The sequence below is a fragment of the Leopardus geoffroyi genome, chromosome C1 (assembly GCF_018350155.1).
Source record: "Leopardus geoffroyi isolate Oge1 chromosome C1, O.geoffroyi_Oge1_pat1.0, whole genome shotgun sequence".
Taxonomy (NCBI): Eukaryota; Metazoa; Chordata; class Mammalia; order Carnivora; family Felidae; genus Leopardus; species Leopardus geoffroyi.
In genome coordinates, this window is record NC_059328.1 from 193,982,596 (window position 1) to 194,005,081 (window position 22,486).

At 40.7% G+C, this 22,486-nt stretch overlaps 1 protein-coding gene across 9 annotated transcripts in view; it reads left to right on the top strand.

Annotated features, from left to right (window-relative positions):
- The first annotated feature begins 2 nt into the window (after nucleotides 1-2).
- The window catches only part of PIKFYVE (phosphoinositide kinase, FYVE-type zinc finger containing), an 86,599-nt gene continuing 64,115 nt past the window's right edge, over nucleotides 3-22,486 (top strand). For 2 of the 9 annotated variants that reach the window (XM_045480998.1, XM_045481001.1), the window contains exons 1-7: nucleotides 6,015-6,120; nucleotides 9,563-9,743; nucleotides 12,018-12,170; nucleotides 12,434-12,469; nucleotides 15,660-15,778; nucleotides 16,486-16,657; nucleotides 21,824-22,031. In XM_045480998.1, coding sequence (XP_045336954.1) covers nucleotides 9,572-9,743; nucleotides 12,018-12,170; nucleotides 12,434-12,469; nucleotides 15,660-15,778; nucleotides 16,486-16,657; nucleotides 21,824-22,031 — 860 coding nt within the window. In that variant the 5' untranslated portion in view covers nucleotides 6,015-6,120; nucleotides 9,563-9,571. The other 7 variants (XM_045481003.1, XM_045481006.1, XM_045480999.1 and 4 more) reach the window with 7 other exon arrangements.

Sequence of the window (22,486 nt, forward strand, 5' to 3'; positions counted from 1 at the left end):
TTCTGGTGCGAGATCTGCTGCTGCTTTCTCTTCGCTCGCGGTGTGGGGAGGGGTCGCAGCGCCCCCTAGACTCGGCCCCGGAACCCGGCCGCGGAAGGACGTGAATGCCATTTGCAGTCCTGCGACCAGGGAGCGCCAGGGCTGTAGTCTAAGACCCACGCCGCCTAGGGCCTTGCGGAGTGAGTTTCCAGGTTCTCAGTGACTGCAAAGGAAAGACTTCCGGCGCTACTTGGGTGTGCGGTAGACCGGACCGAGCCTTTGGCAGAAGGAGGAGTGTGGGCGGGGGTAGGCAGTATGGGGTTGCTTTGGGGGCTTCTCGGAGCAACTAGAATGCAAAGAATTAAATACACAGGTAGGCATGCCACGGTAAATTTCCGCTACTACGTCTTCAGAACTTCTGTACCTATATTTCTAATTACTGCTAAGTACATACTATCAATAAGCCCAGGTGTCATTTGCATTAGAAGATAAATATAGGAGATTATTGTCTGGATTCCAGTGAAGTTGGAATAAAGATGTGAAGCCTTAGGAAACACTGGAATAAAAAAAATTCTGTCAGCTACAGGAATTATTTTTGTGTATTCCTTACTCTTGAAAACATGGGGGAGGGGCATTTTAGACAGTGATTTGTAGTGGTTGTAATGCTTGTATATTACTGCCCAGGATTCAGTGTCCCAAAACTTATTTTAAAAAATTTTCTCGGGGCGCCTGGGTGGCTCAGTCGATTTAAACAGCCCACTTTGGCTCAGGCTCAGATCATGATCTTGGGGTTGTGGTCCTTGGGTTCCAGCCCTGCGCTGGGTTCTGTGCAGACAGCTCTCTGTCCCTGCGTCGTTCTCTCTCTCTCTCTCTCTCAAAAATGAATAAACATTAAAAAATAAATAAATAATAAAACATTTTTTTCTCTAATATCGGATTACAATTACTCTGAAGATAAACCGGTATGAAGGTCATTACACAAGGTACATTTTGAACACTAGAGGGCACTGGTATTTTTCCCAAGAGAAAAGTAAAGGTGGGGGGGGAGGGGATACATAGCATTGCATGTGCTGATTTTTTAAAAAAATATTTTATTTTCAAGTAATCTCCACACCCAAGGTGGGACTCAAACTCACAACCCCTAGATCAGGAGTCACATGCTATGCCACTGAGCCAGCCAGTGCCCTGCACTTGATTTTTGAAGTGGATTAATGGAAAGTAGCTGTTACCTCCATTTATTCTTGTAGAAATGATTATAGAGGTATGTAAGCTTGTATTTTCATCTAGAATCTGAGACCCAAAGTCACCTGAGATTGTAAACTTACTCTCATTTTATATCAGGTTCACCCTTTGCCTACTACTAAAAGTATATTCTTTCTTGTTTCAGAAAGGATTTAAGGAAGCCTTCAAAATAACACAACATAGCACGATAAAACACATTGAATATATGTGAGGAAAACGAGGAAAAGATAGAATACATATAGGAAATTATACAGAACCAAGATGAATTGAATCACAAAATGTATTCCAGCAAATCCTAAACACTTCTAGAGATGGGCTGCAAATTTGGCTCTGAGCCACTGTGGGACACTTATGGATGGGAATCTCAGCATCCTAAAACAGTGTTTCCTAAGCCAATAACACAGGGACTCCTTTTTCATTGAAAATATTTTCTTGTAGATCCCTAGAATTGATTTTTTTACTGCATATATGTATATGCAAAACTAGGTATATATATGCTCCTTATGCTGATAGCTCTTATACAACTAAAAAATAAATTTATAGACAAAATGACTAGAAACAAAACTATAAGATAATACATTACCCATTGACAACATTAACTAAACGTAACACATGATGTTTGCTTACATTCTTGCTGTTTTGAATTTAGCTTGCCTATTCTGGGTGTCGTGTGAGAATTCATTTAGCACACCATTTTTCTGTTTTGTTAATATTGCATGCCTTGACATCATTTGTTTTTCACTTGGCCAATGAAAAAATCTGGATATTTTAATAGGAGCTGGTCCTATTTACTGTTGTACACACAAATAGAAACATGGGCTATGAAATTTCTGTCAGTATTTGGTTATGAGACACTCATCCAGATAACAGGATTGTCAGAAATAGTCTAAGGCATTTGTGTTTTCATTTTGATGATCTAAAAAAAAAAATGCAGTGAAACATTCTACCTTGTGGAAATTCACTTTATTGACATTTATTGGCCATGAAGATTATGGGAGAAAGGATAGTAAAGGTGATTTCTGGGCATGGGGTTTGGGTGACAGGGTGCCCTTCAACAAATACAGACAGAGTCACAGATTTTCATGAGTTGAGTTTAAGATGTGTTAAATCTGAGATGCCTGTGGGACAGCCAGATAGAGATGTTATGGAGGCATTTAGCTGCATCTGCAGTTCAGGAGGGGTGTCTGGGCTAGAGAGAAAAATCTGAGACTCTTTAGCATTGTTATGGGCTAAAGTGTGTGTCCTTCTTTCCCTCAAATTCGTATGTTGTAGCACTGATCCCTAGTACCTCAGAACGTGACTGTGTTGGGAAAGAGGACCTTTAAAGAGGTAATTAAGGTTAAGTGAAGTGATATTGGTGGACCCTAATCCAATCTGACTAGTGTTTTTTTTAAAGTTTATTTATTTTGAGGGGGGAGGGGCAGAGAGAGAGAGAGAGAGAGAGTGTGTGTATTAGAGCACGATCATAGAGCACTATCAGTGCAGAGCCTGGCATGGAGCTTGAACCCACAAACCATGAGATCATGACCTGAGCCAAAATCAAGAGTCAGACGTCAGATGCTTCACCAACTGAGCCACCCAGGTGCCCCTGGACTAGTGTCTTTATAAGAAGAGGAAGTTGGGACACATGTGCATGCACGGAGGGATGATCATGTCAAGAGGCTGCAAGAGGGTGGCCATTTATTTGCGAACAAGGACAGAGGCCTCAGGAGAAAGTAACCCTTGCAGGCACCTTGATCTTGGACTTCCAACCTCCAGAACTGTGAGAAGTAAATTTCTGTTGTTTAAGTCACCCGATCTGTGGCATTTTGGTATGGCAGCCCTAGCAAACGAACAAGCATGTGTTGATAGTCGAAGCCATAGAATTTAAGAGGTCATAAACTAGAAGTATACAGTAAGAAGAAAAGTCTACCTCAGTGAGAATTCTGTGGAATACTCAATACCTTTAACAGCTAAGTGGAGGAAAAGTGGCCCCCAAAAGACAATGGCAAGGATTATCTAGGAGGTGGTAGAAAAATCAGCACAGATTGATGGGAAATAAAGAGAAAGTTTCTAAAAAGGAGGGGGTACTACAGAGAGGGCAAGGAAGACAAAGCCTGAAATTAATTTTAGCAAGTGGGAAGACCTCACAAATGCACCTTAAGAAGCATAAATCTATCAGAATGATTCTGATAGAAGCCTTACTATAGAGGATTGAAGTTTGAAAGGGAGGTGAGGGAAGGGAGACAAAACTTTTTCAAGAAGATTGATCATGAAATGAAGAATGCTCTAGAAAGTCTTGGCATAATTTTTAATGATTGCCTAATTGCCCATCATTTGACTATATTACTTTCATGTTATTTGTGTTCATTGGAAATTTGTTTCCTTTTTATTTATTATTGTTTTGAATAATTGTGAAAAACATATTTAGCTATACTTTGTACTCGACTCCGTTCCTTAGGCACGACTGATAGAATTGTAATTGTTGGATCAAGGAGTATGAACATTTTAAAGGCACTTGTTAGATCTGTCAAAGCATTTTCTAGGAGGGATATACCTATTTATGTTTTCATGTGCAGTGAATGTGAGTGCCACTTTCATTACTTCCTAGCCATGAAAAAAATTTCATGATTTTTTTTTAAATGTTTATTTTTGAGAGAGAGAAGGAGAGGGAGCATGAGCAGGGGAGGGGCAGAGAGAGAGGGGGGACACAGAATCTGAAGCAGGCTCCAGGTTCTGAACTGTCATCACAGAGCCCGACGCGGGGCTCGAACTCATGAAATGTAAGATCATGACCTGAGCTGAAGTCAGAAGCTCAACCCACCGAGCTACCCAGGTGCCCCTGAATTTCATGATTTTTAAAAATATCTTTGTGTTCCTACTAAAGAGAATCAGGGATCCTTACAGAACTAATTTTAGATCAAGGATAGTTCAAGATGAGTCTGGCATATTTTATTGGGTAAAAAAGTAAGGAAGTGCTCAAAAAGTGATGAAGGCATGTCAAATGTACACAGGAGCTGCTTGAAGGGGCTCTCACTGGGCAAATTAGGGACAACTTGACTATCAAAAAGAGGGGTGGCAGTAATGAATTATAACAGTGTAAAAAAAACACAAGTCTGTACTGATACTGTTAAAAGATAAACTGAGGCATATTAAAATTTCTAAGAGTTTATTTGAGCAGGAATCGGACATTGCCAAATGCAAAATGATCGGAAGCACTCCACCGACAGGAGCTAGGGGAAAGACTTGTAGAGGCAGAAGCAAAGCAAGAACATTATTTGACTGACCACATTTTAGGCGGTTGCATATTTAGGAAAGCCTAGGTGGCTGTTGGTGATTGGTTGTCCTTAGGTTTCAAATTCATAACCTTTGACGCATTCTAGGCTTCGGTTTTGGTATACTTACAGAGGCTACTCAATCATTAGAACCATCTCATTCTGGGGCCTTCTAGGTTGGTTGAGCATCCCAGTCTTGATTTCTACTCAGGTCATGATCCCAGGGTCCTGGAATTGAGCCCCGAGTTCGGTTCTGCACTGGGGCCTGCTTGGGATTCTCTCTCTCACTTCATCAGCCCCTCCCCAACACATGGGCATTCTCTTTCTCTCTCCCTAAAAAAAAAAAGAAAAAAGTCTCAGACTAATGGCCTGATGGCCTCCTTGTTTAATGAATTGAACAATACGAATCAATATAAAAAGAAGAAAAGGAAAAGTTATTTTCAGTACACATACAACTAATACATAATACAGGAAGGAATATAAGCATAGTACCATCATAATAATAGACTCAGAATCATAAATATGTGGGAGGTTTGTTAGAGGTCACACCCAATAGCTTGTGCCTTTTGACTCAGGTGAGATTCTCTGCTGAGATCAATAGTGAAGGTAATGGGGCACGAGGAACGGTGTGATGTGGAACAGTAGTGACGGAGGGGCGAGGGGGGCAGACTACCCACTCTGAGGATGATTGCCGAGGGACCCAGCTGAAGATGGTGATCGGGATTTCCCCGTAGTGGTATCAGCCTTCAGGTTTTGACGCCATTCTCCATCCGCTGAGGAGGGCAACTCGAGGAAAACTGGGTAGGGATTTGCCAAAACTCTTGAGGAAAGGGCCTGGAGAATTGAATTAAAATAGCACCTCACTTTGGGTTTCATTAACTTTCTGACCTCCCTGCCAAGTCCCACCGTTGGGGTCAGCAGGTTTTGGCGTGTTGTCTTCAGCTAAGGGCACAACGCTCACAGCGGGACAAAAAAATGGATTAATGCTAGCCAGGCTGAGCAAGACCAGGCTCGGTAATTTTCTTGGCACCCAGTCTTGGCAACACACAACTTGAATGAAAACACTAGCTGTAGAGCTCCCATGACTTACTCTGGGTAAGGCGCTGTGCCAAAGGCTTTACGTGCCATGTTTTCCTTAATCTTCAAAAAAACTGTCCGTGAAGTGGGTATTGTTATCAGCCCCATTTTACAGTTAAGAGGGCAGGGGCCTAAGGAAGTTAGTAATTTGCTTAAGGTCACCTGGCCAGTTATTGACGGAGTCACTTAAGTGTGACAACCGTCGTCGCTCTCCTGAGTGTCAGTCCCTAGGAACGCTGAGCGCGGTAACATATTACGAGAGCCCATGTCATCGAACACATACGGTAACCGCGGTGGCCCAGCCAGCACCAGTCCGGTGACCCGACACGCGTGATGCTCACGCATGCAGTCGCCCTGCCTTCCTCTGGGAAGGAGGAGGCGGCCTAACCAGCCAAGCTGTCGAGGACGACTCTATCTGAACTCGACTCTTTTTGCCTGGGCGTCTGATCCAAACGTGGCGCGGACGGGAAGAAGAGGGCGGAGCCGGCGGCCGGGAGAATTGCGGATTGGAGAGAAGGAGGGACAGGGGGCGGAGCCTTCGGGGGAAGGGAGAAGCCGCATCAACCATGTAAGTGGCTTTGCTTCCTGCAGCAACCGCCGGCGGCCCGAGTACCCCCGTCGCTGCGCTCCGGAGCTGGCTTTCCGCGCCTGAACGGGGTGAAGCGGCGACCGGGGTGGAGGGTGGCCGGCGGGGCCCAGGCGGGAGGCGCAGGTAAGGGAGGGGGCCTGGCGCGCGGCCGGCTGGCGCTGAGAGTGAGGAAGAAGGCCGGTTTGGGGAGCTCCGGGGCCAGAGCCGAGGGGAAGGCTGAAGTGAAGGCGAGAGCTGAAGCTTCACCACCGTGGCTGGAGGCCGGACTGTGGCCGAGGCTGGGCAACGAAGGGCAGAGAACCGGTACCCGCAGCAAGCCGGCTCCCCGATTCCCCGGTTGCCCCTGGTCTGGGAGCCGGGTGCGGCTGTTCTTGAAGAGGTTTCCTTGGAAACATTTGAAGTTCTCTTGCCCCTCTCTTGTCCCACGCCTCTCAGCTTATTTCGGAGGTGCACAGTCCCGTTCCTCCTCCCTCTCTGATGGATCAGCTCCTAGTCTGTGTGTCAGAGGTGCATCCGTAGACTGAAAAAGAAAGTTCTTGAGCTGCAGAAAACGACACCAGTAGTGGGTTTTCAAATATGAACAGACCTCTTTAAAAATATTTGTTTCTTCTACTTGAGTCCATCCCATTACTACCTATGTTTCAAAGTCTCTTGAGGAGGAGACTTGATTTCCCATTTAGTATTTTACCTTTGCTTATAATGTTCCCAGCAAAAGGGTGAGGATGAAATGCGATGGATGTTTTTAGAGAATTAAGATATGTCCAATATAGAGATTATTTTTAAGATATTCAAGAAATATGAGAAGTGCTAGAATTCTGTAGAAAGCAAGTTATTTATGTTTATCTGAGATGTGTAGGTATGTGTTAAATTATCATTTATTGATTCAGTGCATACTCTGTTTTAAAACCAGAGGTAGTGGTTTGGTTTTGCACTCTCTTATTTCAAACTTATTTGAATCTCCTTTTCTGCCACTCCAAAATTTTCATTCTATCAGGATTCAATAATAACCTTAGTTGTTTGTTTGTTTGTTTTGGTTGGGTTTGGGCTTTTGACAAAGATTGGGCAGGTCGTCTGTTCTGTGGAGCAAAAACAACTTTCCCTTTTTCTTTTCCTGTGGGCTCCCATTTTCTGCTTTCTGGGAAGAGTAATGTGGATCACGTTGTGGTCTTCCTTTAGTGTTTCTGTTGGCATGTTGGTCAAAAATTGAACAAAATCTTTGTTGATGGAAACTGACAATTCTAGTATTCAGCTGGCCTGCATTATTAGATCTGTCTTGAGTATTTTTAAAAACTGTATTTAGAAATTATTCACTGATACTTGGATTTTTTCATCCACTATATTTTGAAATTGGCTAGTGGATCTGGCCTGTGTTCTACACGTAATACCTGATTAGCCTTCGCATTGGCTTCATCACCGAGATAGTGTGTGGTGGGGTAGCCTTGAAATAAGAGGCAAAGTACTGGCATTTGGAAGGCCAGGTTAATATTTCTAATTGCCTTTCAGCAAGGAGGCCTAGTTTACATCCCAGACAGTAATTAAGCTGCCAGAGAATAAGAGTTGTAAGGCAGTTTTTTCAAGATCCTGGTGTCATTATGAAATTGTTAAGATTAGCTATGTGATTGTGTTTATGTTTCAGAGACTGCACTTGCTGAGCGTTTTCATGGTAATTTTTATGCTCACATCTCCAAAGCTTATTAATAGTTTTGTGTATGGGTGACCCTCAGTAGTAACGCTGAGATTCTTCATGCAGATTGCTAACTCTGCTTCAGATGCTACTTATGTCACAGTAGAATGTGGACTGTTTTTCCAAGCCTGAGGGTGGTTGTTGCAATCACACAATCCTTTGTCTTTAGTACTCTTTTTTCTTCCCCTTTTTCTCCCCCCCCCCCCCCCCCCATTTTGAGTTGACACGAATTCGTTTAGCAGCTTGCTTCAGAATCTTTTATGCTGGAATATGGATTGTCATGATAATTTAGAATTGTTGACTATTCTCCCCAATAGAAGGTGGTATTGGAGACCCTTTCTGTCTCCCTCCATCTCCCTCACTCCCTCCCACCCTCTCCTCCTTTCTCCCTCCTTCCTCTCTCTTCTCCATCTCTCTCCTTCCTCCTTTTCCTCAACACTCCTTCCTCTTTTTCTTCCTCCTCTACTCCCCCCCCCATACCAATAAACATTTATTGCCAAATCATGTTCAAGTCCATGGTTTCATTTCTGCTTTAATCAATTAAATTATTAATCAGGAATTTAGATAGGCTGGAATTGAAGTCTGTGAAGAGCTACAATAATAACTTCGATCTAAAGAGGAATTCTGGGATAAAACTTGGGGTGTAATTACAGTTCTACCACTGACTCGTTGTGTGACCCTCAAGAAAGTCACTTTAGGTTCAGTGTGCATTGGTTGCCTCAAAGGCAAAGTGTAGTAAGGCCAGCTCTGTGCGCTTTCCAGGATTTTTGTAAAATTAAAACAAGGTGGTAGATACGATTTTGAAAGTGAAAAGCGTTTTGTGGGAGTGTGATGTCCTCTTTGTAAGATATAAGGTAGATGACAAAAATCAAAAGTCATCTGTAGTACTTTAATGACTATAGCTATGCATAGTTCATGGTTGTCATTAATTTGAAGTGTTAATACGGCAGAAAAGAGACATCAGTGTTTTTCTCTACTCTCCATCTGGTGACGTGCTTACCTTTACTGCTTTGGTTGAACTATCATTTTTGGTTATTTTACAAAAAAAAGCTCTTTAAGATCTTCATTTTAATGTCTATATGAGGTTATGCTAAAGGGAGAAAAACCAGATTCACGTGCCTAGGAGGAGAGATGACAGGAACAGCTTGTTGATTTGAATAGTTCTTGAGGAGATGAGGCACAGTTTGAAGAAATCTTTGAGGTTGTACAGAAGTGTCATTAAGGGATGACTGTTTCATCTTCTTTTCTTGGAAATATTTATGTTTTATATTTTTAAAAGAAAAATTGAAATAAATTAAAAATTTTTTGAGGAATTAATATGGTTGTGTAAAACGAGTTTTCCTTATAACTTTAAACAGCTGTCGAGTTATCTCTTTTTCCAAAAGAAATGTTAAAATGGAAAAGATATAAATTATGTGAAAATGCTTTTTATTTCTTTTTTCCTGCTCACATTTGTACCTTACCTCCAAATTACTAATAATTTTTATATTTTCTGTAGATTAAATAGCAATGTTGAAAATTAGATTGGCTGTGTAATCGTAGTTTCAGTTGTCTGACACCCTTCCTCATGATCTAGACTGCAGTGTTTTTAAGCCTTAATTTGCAATATATACTAGATTTATTTACTCTTTGGTTTCAGAGATCAGAGTTTTCAGAGTCAGATTTCCAGATATTTAGGTATGCTGTTTGGAATCAAATTTTGGGCTTCCTTAGGAACTCCTATCTTTTGTTTTTTAGACTCATGAAATGGCCACAGATGATAAGACTTCCCCAACATTGGACTCTGCTAATGATTTGCCTCGATCTCCTACTAGTCCTTCTCATCTCACACACTTTAAACCTTTGACTCCTGATCAGGACGAACCTCCTTTTAAATCAGCGTATAGTTCTTTTGTAAATCTCTTTCGATTTAACAAAGGTAAGACTTGTTCTTACGGATCAGAGAACCTGTAATTTTGATTTTCTAAAATTCTCTTGTTCAGCTCAGCTTTCATGCTGTGTCTTTGCAAGAATGTGAAATATCAACAAGGAGATAGCTTTAATTATCGGTCACTGGGGTTTGCTGCTCAAGAGAAGAAAGCTAGGATTTTCCCTGTAATCTTATTAGTTATTGGTAACTGAAGGTCTGAATTGAAAAATAATGTTCAAAGAGATCCCTCTTTGAAGGTAGCATTTTTTTTTCGTTTCTTAATATGTTTCAACTTTCTTAAGTTCACAGAATGGACTTTGTTTTTATGGGGGTAAATAGCCAAAAGATTTTAATTAAAGCCATAAAACTAGAAGACTCAGCACCTGGGAGGAAAGATTCCTATTTTTCCAAAATTGAAACTGTCAGCACGCTTCTTGACTTAAACCTGTTAGATTAAGATGTAAGTGTAATAATATCAAGTGAAAAGATACTTTTTACCTATTTATATAAGGAAATTTAACATCATGCAGGACTTTTATTTAATCAACAGTCTGTATTCCAAACAAATGCATTGCCCTCAAAACTCCCGGGATCAGGTCCAGGATTACATACTGCATATAGTTTTCATCTATCTTTTGTCTCCTATTCTCTGTCTTGTGAGATGGACAGTTTTGTAGAGAACACGCCAAATATTTTACAAAATGTTCCTTAATTGGGATCTTGCTTATTTTTATTTCTTTAATTGAAGTATAGCTGACGCCTAATGTTACATTAGTCTCAGGTGTACAGCATAGTGATTTTGACAAGTTATGCCCCACTCCCCCAAGTGTAGCTGTCATCTGTCACCATACAGCGTTACTGCAGTACCATTGACTATATTCCCTATGCTGTATCTTTTATATCCATGACTTGTTCATTCCATAACTAGAAGGGAAAAGGTACTTTTTAAGTGAGCTCTTTTGAAGTAAGGTATTTTTTACCTGGAAGAAAAATTTTAAAAAATAGGGGCGCCTTGGGTGGCTCATTCAGTTAAACATCTGACTCTCGACTTCAGCCTAAGTCATGATCTCACAGTTCCTGAGTTGGAGCCCTGCGTTGGGCTCCGCACTGACAGCATGGAGTCTGCTTGGGATTCTCGCTTTCTCTGCTGGTGTTTTCTTTCTCTGTCACTCAAAATAAGTAAATAAACATAAAAAAAAAAATTTTAAAAAAATGTGGCCTATTATCTCTGCTTTATATTTGGCTGTATTATTTGAAATGCATTAGAAAGTAATCCCTCTTGTAAGGAACTTGAGGGTTAATAGTTTAATTAGTTCAGAAGAAATTTTAATAGTATTAACAGACTTTTTTTTTTTTAAAGTTTGTTTGTTTATTTATTTATTTATTTATTCAGAGAGCAGGGGAGGGGCAGAGGAGAGAAGGAGAACGAGAATCCCAAGCAGGCTCAGCACTGTCAGCACAGAGCCTGACAGGGGGCTTGATCCCATGAACTGTGAGATCATGACCTGAGCCAAAACCAAAAGTTGGAACTGACTGAGCCAACCCAGGTGCCCCAGTCTTAACTGACTTTTATTAGTAGTCAATTTAAAGTTCTGTGAAATCTCCTCCTGTTAGTCCATTTTTAAGGTAATGACTTTTTAGAAAAATTTTATTGTTTGCTTTTAGATTTACAGAAAAATTGGGAAGATGGTACAGGATTCTCCTATACCCCCACACCCAGTTTTCCCTGTTATTAACATCTCACGTTAGTATAGTGCACTTATTACAATTAATGAACCATTATTGACACAGTATTATAAACTAAAGTATGTGTTGTATTCATTTTTCAGTTTCTACCTAAAGTCCTTTTTCTGTTCCAGGATCTCATGTGGGATTACACATTATATTTAGTCATCATAAGACAATAATCTTTTTGTTTATTCAGCAAATATTTATTGAGTACCTATTATCCACTATCACTGTTTTAATAGTGCATGGGATCTATCCCATAAACAAAGCAGATAAAAAAAATTTTCGCCTTTGTGTGAAGCTTACATTCTATTTCCTTTAATATGCTCAAGGTATTTCTAATGAAAAAGTGAAACAAACTGAAGATCACATGCCAAGGAAGAAATATTGGCCCATAATTTTGCCACTTTCTTGAATATCTTTTTTTTAAGCTAATTTTTAGTTATCATATATTACGTATATACATTATCTTCAGAACAGTTTTATCTATTCCTTCTCTTTGCTGAACTCTGAGTCTTAGTTTTGCAAATAATGCCAAGCTTTCCTTTGCTACAGAGCGAGTGGAAGGGGGCCAGGGAGAGCAGCCGTCTCTAAGTGGAAGTTGGACCAGCCCTCAGCTCCCTTCAAGAACACAGTCTGTGAGGTCACCTACACCTTATAAAAAACAGCTTAATGAGGAACTCCAGCGGCGATCTTCAGCAGTATTAGGTGAGACAGTGTTCTTATTTCATTCTTCTCTGTGTGTTAGATTTTTCCAGACATTGTGTTTCCCAGGTTATTTAGTGACTTAACTTTTCTGCTGTTTGGAATAGTCAGGTGCTCTTCAGGATTCATGAAACTGTTACCTAGATAGTGAAAGAATTTGTTGATACCTAAAAAAAAAAATTCTTAAGCATTTTGTTAAATTTTAACTTAGGCCAAGCACAGATATCTTGACTGTTTTTTTGATTAATTACTTGCTTGGGTTTCAGAAGAGAACAGTTTGCAACATCCCCAGGAGAATACAGGTTAGTTTCAACTTTGTGAATTAATTCTGCATCTGTTCTTGGGATGGCTAGTGTAATGTGGTGTGCATGCCTCTGGCTGCAGAACTCTCAACTCCGTTAGTGGGCTGCCCCTTGCTCTTGTCCTTCTGTCCTTGTTGGGATGCGGACTGTCATTGTGGCTGGATAAGCTGAGCTCTTGCCTGTTTGTTCTCTGTCCTGGTCTACTGTAGTCATCTCCTTCATTTTCATGCTTTTCTGATGAGTATAGGCTGGGGATCAGTGTCTGAATGAGAGACTAGACAAAGTCAGTTCTATGTTAGATTCTATGTTAGACTTCTATGTTAGTCAGTTTCTGTTAGATTTTTAAACTCAGCACAGTGGCTTGCCCAGCTCAAGGGGGCAAAAGAAAGGCAGTGAGAGGTGACATAATAGAGGAGGAGGGGGCAGCATTGGAAGTCAAGTGTCCCTGAACACCAGATCTTGTCTTGTCTGGCCAGTCTTCCCCGTGAGATCCTTGAGTGAAAAGTGGGCAGGCACAGGTAATGGTGGTTGGCGAGAGAGCTCTTCTAGCTAGTTCAGACTCAGTTTACGACCTCCTAAGGACTGGAGTGGGGCGGGCTGCATCACCACTGCAGGTTTCCCAGAGCAGTGAGCCTCTGCCTGGGTTACATCACCCATTTGGAAGGAAGAATCAGAAGGTGGGAAGTGGGGGAGAGAGAAAGGAGGCCATCCTTACTTTAACCTTTAAGCTCAGTAAGCTCCTTTGCTTTTGAACCTGACCTCTGGCAACACTACTGTTTTTGTGGAGGGGTCTGACTAAATCCTATGCTGAATTAAGCATAGAATTTCTTTATTTGTCAAATTGAGGAGTTGGGCTAGAATCTAATCTCTTAGGGGTTACAAACTGACAGCCTACCACACTTGTCGTGGTGTTTTGATGAACCTGAATTTAAATATCACAAGGTGGAGCTTGTAATGTCTAGTTTGCTGCAATCTCCACTACTCCTTACTTTCTTTTATCAACTCCGTTTGATTCTTTGATTCTACCTTAGCTGCTAGAAGCATTTAAGCTTCAGAAGCCTGAGACTGACCAATCAAGTTCATTTTTCTTTCTTTCTCTCTTTTTTTTAAATGTTTGCTTATTTTTGAGAGAGAGAGAGAGAGGGAGAAAACAAACATGAGCAGGGAGGGGCAGAGAGAGTGGGGGCCAGACGATCTGAAGCGGGCTCTGCACTGACAGCAGAGAGCCCCATGTGGGGCTTGGACTCACGAACTGTGAGATCATGCCCTGAGCTGAAGTTGGACACTTCACCAACTGAGCCACCCAGGTGTCCTCAAGTTCCTTTTTCTAACAAAAGGCTGCAATTCCACAATTTACTTGCTATGTGACTTTAGGAAAGTCATTTAATTATGCAGTATCCATTTTACAGGAGAAACAACTAAGGTTATTTAGGGCAGAGTGCTAGACCAGATTTCCTCTCAGATCTCTGTCACCTCCATCGGATACCTGTGATTCTGTTGGTTCCAGGAACAGTGCCGCTCTTCCTTCTCCGGTGAATGATGCTATTAGTACTCTCTTATACCTCTAAGCAGCTAGAAGGGGCTTCATGATTATTTGTTGTCCCTGCATGGGAGCACAGCTATTGGAATTCTAACAGCTTCGTCTGCCTCTTTTTTCAACTCAAATTACGGAGAGTTGCTTTTTATTATATTGTGATATTCAAAATTTTGGTCATTCTAATACTTGTACCTTTTATTCTAGTAACAACACATCTGAGTTATCTGCTGAAATTAGGGTAATACTATGTATAGAAAGGTAAAGTTTTTAAGTTTTCTAACAGGTACAGTTTCAATAATCACTTCTGTGATTCAGTTGTCTTTGGAGTTCTTTGTCAGTTTAGAGGCCAACCTCTCATTTCTTGGTAATCCTTTCTGTCCCATCCAGCCCAGACAAAGAACAGCTAAGGCAACTAGCAAATAAGTGAGTTTGAGAAGATTTAAGGTGGTGTATTTTCCATCCTGATCTGCCATAGGTTATTAGGTTAATGAGTTTAAGCTAACAGAGATGTCAGCCTTTTTGTCAAGCCACCTTTGCTTGACTTAGGTTTTGTAACTGCCAGAGCCAGGAACAGGCGGTAGCTTCAGTAGTAATCTGGCTGCAAAATGAAATAACATGACAGCTTTGGTGGGCACACCCGTTTTGGCTACAAAACTGAATTTGGGTTTGTTTTACTGTTGATAGGACTGGCATAAGTATTGCTATTTAAAGTGTAAGTGATCCCTTCCAGTTGGAGATGCAGGGTTAAGGAGGTGGCAGGAAAGGGTAGGATTGGAGTTCTAGCAATTCTTTGGCATTTTTATCTGTTTAGACTTGATGGAGGGACTTTTGTGGGTAAGTTACCACCCTGGATGTTCTGAACTCTGTCAGAGTCTTTGGGGGCTGTGTTATTAAACTTTCTGATCATCTGCTCAATGAGGCTTAGGTGGTTTGTGTGTAGACTGAACTGGACTGTTGCTTACTGTTTGACTATAGAGGCTAAGCTAGGTTAACTCACAGAGATTGCCTTTTCTTCTGCTAAATTTCTAGCCGGTATTGATTATGGCTTGGGACCAAAGAGCCCAATAAATCATTAATGAATTTTGGGGCCATTTAAGCAGTACATCTGGCAGAGGCCTCAAAACTCTCAGTGGTCTTATTAGACAGTGCTTGTGTTAGGTAGCCCTTACTTGCCTGTGAAGCAATGTTTTATGTGGTAGTAAGAAATACTTCCAACAGCCTCTTACCTTTATAAAGACTAGTTTGTTTTTTTTTTATTTTTAATGTTTGCTTATTTTTGAGAGAGAGGGAGACAGAGCACGAGCGGGGAAGGGGCAGAGGGAGAAGGAGACACAATCAAAAGCTGGCTCCAGGCTCTGAGCTGTCAGCACAGAGCCCGACACGGGGCTTGAACTCATGTACCGTGAGATCATGACCTGAGCCGAAGTTGGATGCTTAACCGACTGAGCCACCTAGGCACCCCCTATAAAGACTAGTTTTAACTCTCAATCCATATTACTGGCTGGGAGAACATAAATTTATGTTAATAGTAAAAGGCACTATACATCACATATATATCTTCATATATGCCTTGTTTTTGCGTAGACAGTAAGGACTAATAACAAGGTTGCTTTTTTTTTGCTTTTTTTTTTTTTTTCGGTAAATCTGACTCAGACACAAGAAGGAAAGCAGAGCCTGCCTTTGGAGGTCATGACCCTCGTACAGCTGTTCAGCTTCGAAGCCTCAGCACAGTATTAAAACGCCTCAAGGAAATCATGGAGGGGAAAAGCCAGGTACTTCAGAAGATCATTTATCAAATATTTCTATGGGCCTCATGACATACCCACTAAAACTGGCATAATGCCGTCTGAAAGAATGTCCAGTTAGTACTTCCTTCAGCTATGAATGTGTATTTTTACGTGTAAATTCTTAATTTTATAAATTTTTTTCTCCTTTATGGTTAGTGCTTTTTGTTTTAAGTTAGTGCTTTTCTGTTTAAGAGGTATTTATTTAGCCCACCGTCAGTGAATAGTCTTCCATAGTTTCTTCAAGAAACTTCATTATTCATGTGAAGTTTTGGGGTCAAGATTTATTTTTTTCTCATGGATGTCTAGATGGACCCAACACCAATTTTGGTTTTGAAAGACCATTCTTCACTGATGGCATTATAAATCTTGTCACGAGTCCACATAACATGTGTGTGGGTGTACCTGGGCTCTCTTTTCTGTTATATAGCTCCTGTCTTTTTCTATCCTTGAACTGATTTTCTGTCTAAAATTACCATAGTTTCAGAATAAATTTTGATGGCTGGTAATGTAAGTCCTTCAACTTTGTTTTTGTTTCAGATTGCCTTGGTCATTTTGGCCATTTCCATTCCCACATGAATTCTCAAAATGGTTTGTCAGTTTCTGCAAAAGAAACCTCGTAGGGTATTGATTAGCACTATATTTGTCGTTGCATCTTTTCATATTTTCGATTTCGCATATTTTTATTGTTATAGGATAGCGACCTGAAGCAATACTGGATGCCAGACAGCCAATGTAAAGAGTGCTACGACTGTAGTGAGAAATTTACAACCTTTAGGCGCAGACACCATTGCCGCTTGTGTGGGCAGATTTTTTGCAGTCGTTGCTGTAATCAAGAAATCCCTGGAAAATTTATGGGCTATACGGGTAAATGCATTTCATTGAAAGTTTTACAGTTTTTAAAGATCGTAACTGTAAGTCGTTATAATACAGGACCAATGTGAAGCCAGTTTTTATTTTGGAGCTTCATGTGTGAGACATGGGGGACACAAGTGAGGGAGATACAGCTTTGTTTTAAAGGACTTTACAGTCAAATAATAAAGTAGGTGGACATGTTCATAAATAACTAGGGTAAAAGATAGTGTGCCATAGGTGCTAGCAAAGACCATAGGAGTGTTAATAGTTGTTAGACAAGATGGTTAGGGGACATTACGAATGTATATTACCACGAGAGTTTTCATTTTACGAAGTGCAGATCTTCCTTGAGTTGTATGATACTGTGCTTTAGAAAATTGCATCTTACTCATGTTCTTTCATGAGTTGTAGCAATATGGAGATTTAAAATTATATGTTGAAGCAGAAAAAAATAATGATGTGTGGATTTATACAGTGATTTGGGAGTGCAAGGTGGACAGAAGTTTCCAAAAAGAGAAACCCTCTCGGCGTCTCTCAAATTATTTTTGTTACCATGCAGATCTTCCTCTTAGCTTTACTCATTTTTTTTCCCATCACTAAACTGCTACAGATTTCAGAGTTCAGTTGTCTCTCATCAGGATTATGGCTTTAGCCTTTAAAAGATTTTTTTTTTTACCTTTAGTTTTTTGCTTTGTCTAATTCCTTTTCCACATTCTGGTCATTATTCTTTGTTAAATGCTAATTTGATCATGTCAGGATATTCCCCTGCCTGAAACCCTTTCAGAGCGACCATTACCCTTAGGATAAAATCCAGTCTTGTTAATATGGTTGGTGTGTCAGTTTCCCAGGGCTGCCATAACAAAATACCACAAACTGAGTAGCTTACAACAACAGAAATTTACTTTCTCACAGTTCTGGAGGCCAGAACTACCATAATGGCTCTCACTCCACAGGTCAGGGAACTAATGTAGAGATTCTGCCATTTGCTGAGTATGTTTATTCCAATTATATATTTGAGAACTGAGGAATAATGACAGAATAACCACTGAACCCACTAGAAGATGGATCTCAGCTAAAATGCTGTTGATCAGCTGACCTCTGTAAGCCCCTACTCTGACTGGCAGACTACAGTAAAATGTTGGGTCCCTTGGAATTAGTGTCACTTAAGAGCCAAAGTCCAGTAACTTCCCCAAAGTTTGACTGTTAACCTTTTTCTCAATGCACAGTCACCCTGATAAAAGGCTGTAGGTCCCTTTGGGGAAGGCTGTATACATTTTTGGCAGTGTAGCAGAGTTCTTCCTCAAGGGGACCCAGCCTTCCTGCTTCATTCATGGAATTCTAGGTCTATAAATGGCTCAAGTCTGAGAATTGAGGGGCCATGACTGTTTTTGATTTAAGTTAGACTACTGTCCACTTGATCTAGAGTTCTTCTACAAATCAAGTAAGAATTTAGTGGACTGCCCATTGAATTTGCCTCTAGGAACACCATGATCAATGCCACAGGTCACTATAAGTCAGACTATTCTGATTGCTGCTTTGACTCTACTGTCTATTGTGGTACGCATGTCCACCTTGTCATTGGCGATGAAGTGCCATCACTTGGCCCCTGCCACCCTGGGATCTAATGGTCTCCGTTGCATTTAGGTTTTCCAATTCAGTGGCAGCAGTTTTCCCACTGTAATTTCTGACCTACAGAGAACAGTGACCACAAAGCTCTACAGGGATGCTGGGGCTCCCCTCACAAATTTATTTCTCATGGTCATGAAAGGCATAGGCTCCAGATCCTCCTGGGTGAGTGAGCAGGTCTTGCTCACTCTTGACATTATAATCCTCTCTTGACTTTATAATCTTCCTATTTCTTTGCATCCCTTCCTTCATTGTATACCAGGGCAGTTCTGGCCTTTCAGCTTCTTTTAGTATAGGCTGCTTTTGGTCCATGTTTCAGCCAGGCAACCAACCAACCAACCAACCAGACTCTTAGAGCCCTTTTTTTACCCCTCAAGCTATGATATTCCATCCAGAATCTTTGCTTAGTGGGCTCATATCAAAAATCAGCTTGGTCCTACTTTATGTTCTTTCCACTATTCTATATCTTTGATGTCTGCTTCCACACCTATTCCCTGAGTTTCTGTCCCTGTAAGTTTGAAAAATCATGTAGTTCTTTTGGAGTGTAGTGCACCTTCTCATGGGTCACACTATACCTTACCTTTCGGGGCTTGTGGGGACTTGAGTCATGTTATAACTCTAGAAGCAAAGAGGGTAGTGGGAGTGGGTCCTGAGGAGAATAAGCAGTGTTTGGTAAGGTAGCAAACTCAGGCCATTTTGGATTTCTCAGGCAAAGCAGGGTTAATCTCTGACAGGGTGTGAAGGCTAAGAAAGGCAAAGAAGACTCAGCAGAATTTTGGGGTTTAGTGTCCCCCGCTTCATCAGGATCTTTTCATATATCCCCATTCTACTTTTCAGGATTCCATTCCTTCTTAATCAGTGCCCTTATTTTAGTAGCAGTCATACTACAAGATTAATAATTCAGTGTGCGTTGTAATTTAGCCACTTGCAGGATGAAACTCTTAGTTTGATTTTCAGCTCTTTTGCTATAGGAGATAGTGGTTTCTTTCAGGGAAGACATAGGAACTTCTAGGTAATTTGTACAGTTCTTGACCTGGGAATTTGACTTCCTGAGGTCATCCTTTTCTTTCCCCCACTTTGTCTAGTGCAGTTAGGAGCAACCAGTCTATCTCATTATACCTGCTAAATTGACAAAAACCTTTTAAGATAGGAGGCCCACCCACTTTATGGAGGGTAATCTTAATGTCAGCAGATTGTGTACGTTAATCATATCTATAAAAACCCTTCGCAGCAACAACTAGACTACTATTTGACCAAACATAAAGTTGACACATAAAATTAACCAACCCATTGCGAATGGGATAAGACATGCTGGATGCAATTGTATGTTGTAGTCGTGAATAAACGTAAAGTACCCGGAATAATGTATGGCACATGGGAAGGGATGAATGAATATCGAACAGTTATTGGTGTAGTAGCAGTAATATCTCTGTATCTGTCATGTAAGTTCTTCATTAGATGTGCCTTTCACTGCAGCCGACTGAGTTCTTTGGCGTGAGAGCTGTCTCATCGATCTTTGTATCCCATCACATAACACAGGCATGTGTTCAGCAGGCACTTGCTGATAAAGATTCTTCATGAAATGAAAACTTTCAAGTTCAGGCTTGGCTGAACTGTGTTGGTCTGGTCATTTTTATTCTGATCGCTGACTGGTTAAGGGAGCTCTCCTTAGAGTAAGAAACAAACCAAGCCTTTGTTGTGGGAACTTAAAGACCTTTCTGCAGGATGTGATTTCACTTCCTTACTGCAATTCTACTTTGGTCAGCTGATGGTGGTATGTCCTAACACTGTCATTTATCCCAGACTGGAGGTCACTTTTGGTAGTCCTGTTTGCAGTGGATATATTTTTCTTTAGTTTTAATGCAACAAGTGGTATTTAATTTTGCTTAAAATATATGCATAACTTAACAAAAACTGAGCACTACATAGTTGTAGTCTTAAAATGAAAAAAAACCTAAAACACCATTTATTAATGTTTATTTATTTTTGAGGCAGGGAGAGAGCATGAGTGGGGGAGGGACAGAGAGAGAGGGTGGTACAGAATCTGAAGCAGGCTCCAGGCCCTGAGCTGACAGCACAGAGCCCGATGCGTGTCTTGAACTCACAAACCATGAGATCATGACCTGAGCCGAAGTCGGCCGCTTGACTGACTGAACCATCCAGGTGCCTCATAAAACACCATTTACTATACTTGGTAGTAATTATGGTAAAAACAGAGTACAGGTGCTTTTAAGAAATCTTTTGTTCCATGTCACTTCAGTTTTCTAATGCTAATGGTAAAAAATAATTAAGGTAGAATTGTTAAATAACATGTTATTTGTGAAGTTTAGTTATCTGACTTTTTTTTTTTTAGTACACTAAACTTACAAAATCAATCACATGAATAGTGGTTACAGAAAATCAGGGTAGAAATGAAAACATACTTGGGTGGGCTGTGTTCTAAAAAAATTTACAATGTACGAGAGTATTAAATTACCTTGTTTGTTCTCTGAAGAATATTTCATTTCCATACTAACGTTCATTATAAGAATTTCTGTAATAGTTTCACCTATGTGCTTCATACTGTGTGTAAGCCCGTTTTCTGTTTGTTTTTACAATGGTGCCCCCTTGTGGAGGCCCCTCTTAGGACTTCACAATGGAGACCTCCGTAATGCTTTCCTCTTTTCCTCTTTTCTTGCCGAGGAAAAATATGTTGTTTTCATTTGTATTGGTTATTTACTCTATTTGAATTTTTTTTTTCCTTGAGCCTACTGCCCCTTGTTTCACTTTTAGAATCTTGAAAAATACATTTTTTTTTTAAATACTCTTTTTTTTTTTTTTAAGTTTATTTGTTTTTTTTTTTTTTTTTTTAAAGTTTATTCATTTTTGGGACAGAGAGAGACAGAGCATGAATGGGGGAGGGGCAGAGAGAGAGGGAGACACAGAATCGGAAACAGGCTCCAGGCTCTGAGCCATCAGCCCAGAGCCCGACGCGGGGCTCGAACTCACGGACCGCGAGATCGTGACCTGGCTGAAGTCGGACGCTCAACCGACTGCGCCACCCAGGCGCCCCTAAGTTTATTTGTTTTTGACAGAAACAGAGTGCGAGCATGAGTCGGGGAGGGGCAGAGAGAGAGGGAGACACAGAATCTGAAGCAGGCTCCAGGCTTCGAGCTGTCAGCACAGAGCCTACGCGGGGCTCAAACTCACAAACTGCGAGATCATGACCTGGGCCAAAGTCGGACGCTTAACCGACTGAGCCACCCAGGCGCCCCGAAAAATACTCTTTTAAAAATAGAGTTTTCTAGTATCAGAGTGCTATTTTCTTAACTCATTAATAAATATTTGAGGTAATTTGGATGCGTGGGTGAATTTATCATAATGATGGTTTTTAAAATATATAAATGAGCCAACAAAATTATTTTGCATTTTTAAAACCTCTTTTTTGGTGGTCTTTACTTGAAGACGTTTTCCTGTTACTCGAGTAACTGTTAACCCAAGAATTTAATGTGTTGTGTTAAATTGTTATTGTTATCTTTTGAGTTAATTTTCTTTTTTTGTTTTCCCTCCTAGGGGACCTCCGAGCTTGCACATACTGTAGAAAAATAGCCTTAAGTTATGCTCATTCCACAGACAGTAATTCCATTGGGGAAGACTTGAATGCTCTTTCAGATTCCGCTTCCTCTGTGTCTGTACTTGATCCAAATGAACCTCGAACACCTGTTGGAAGTAGAAAAGCCAGCCGCAACATATTTTTGGAGGATGATTTTGCTTGGCAAAGGTACTATCACTTAACTACAATTTTATTTATATTTGAGAGCTACAGATAGTCTTGTGACCCATGAGAGCCTTCCGTTAATATTTATCTTCTTTTATTATTTCCTGCAAATTCCCCACCTTTTTCTTTGGCTTTCTTCAAAAGGATCACAGAATGTTTATCGTGATTATATTGACTAATTAGGATGTACGCTCTGCAAGAGGAGAGACTTTGTATCATTCTTGCTCACTGTTCTACCCACTGGCACCGAGAACAGTGTAAGGTGTATATACGATCTTGATAAAATATTATCTATTCTTGAATAGGCAACAGAAGTTATTGGGATTAATGATTTCTTTTTGTTTTTAAGTTTATTTATTTTGAGAGAGGGAGAGGGGGAGAGAGCACGAGCCGGGGAGAGGGAGAGAGAGAGAATCCCAAGCAGGCTTTGCGTTGTCATAAATCTTGAGATCATGACC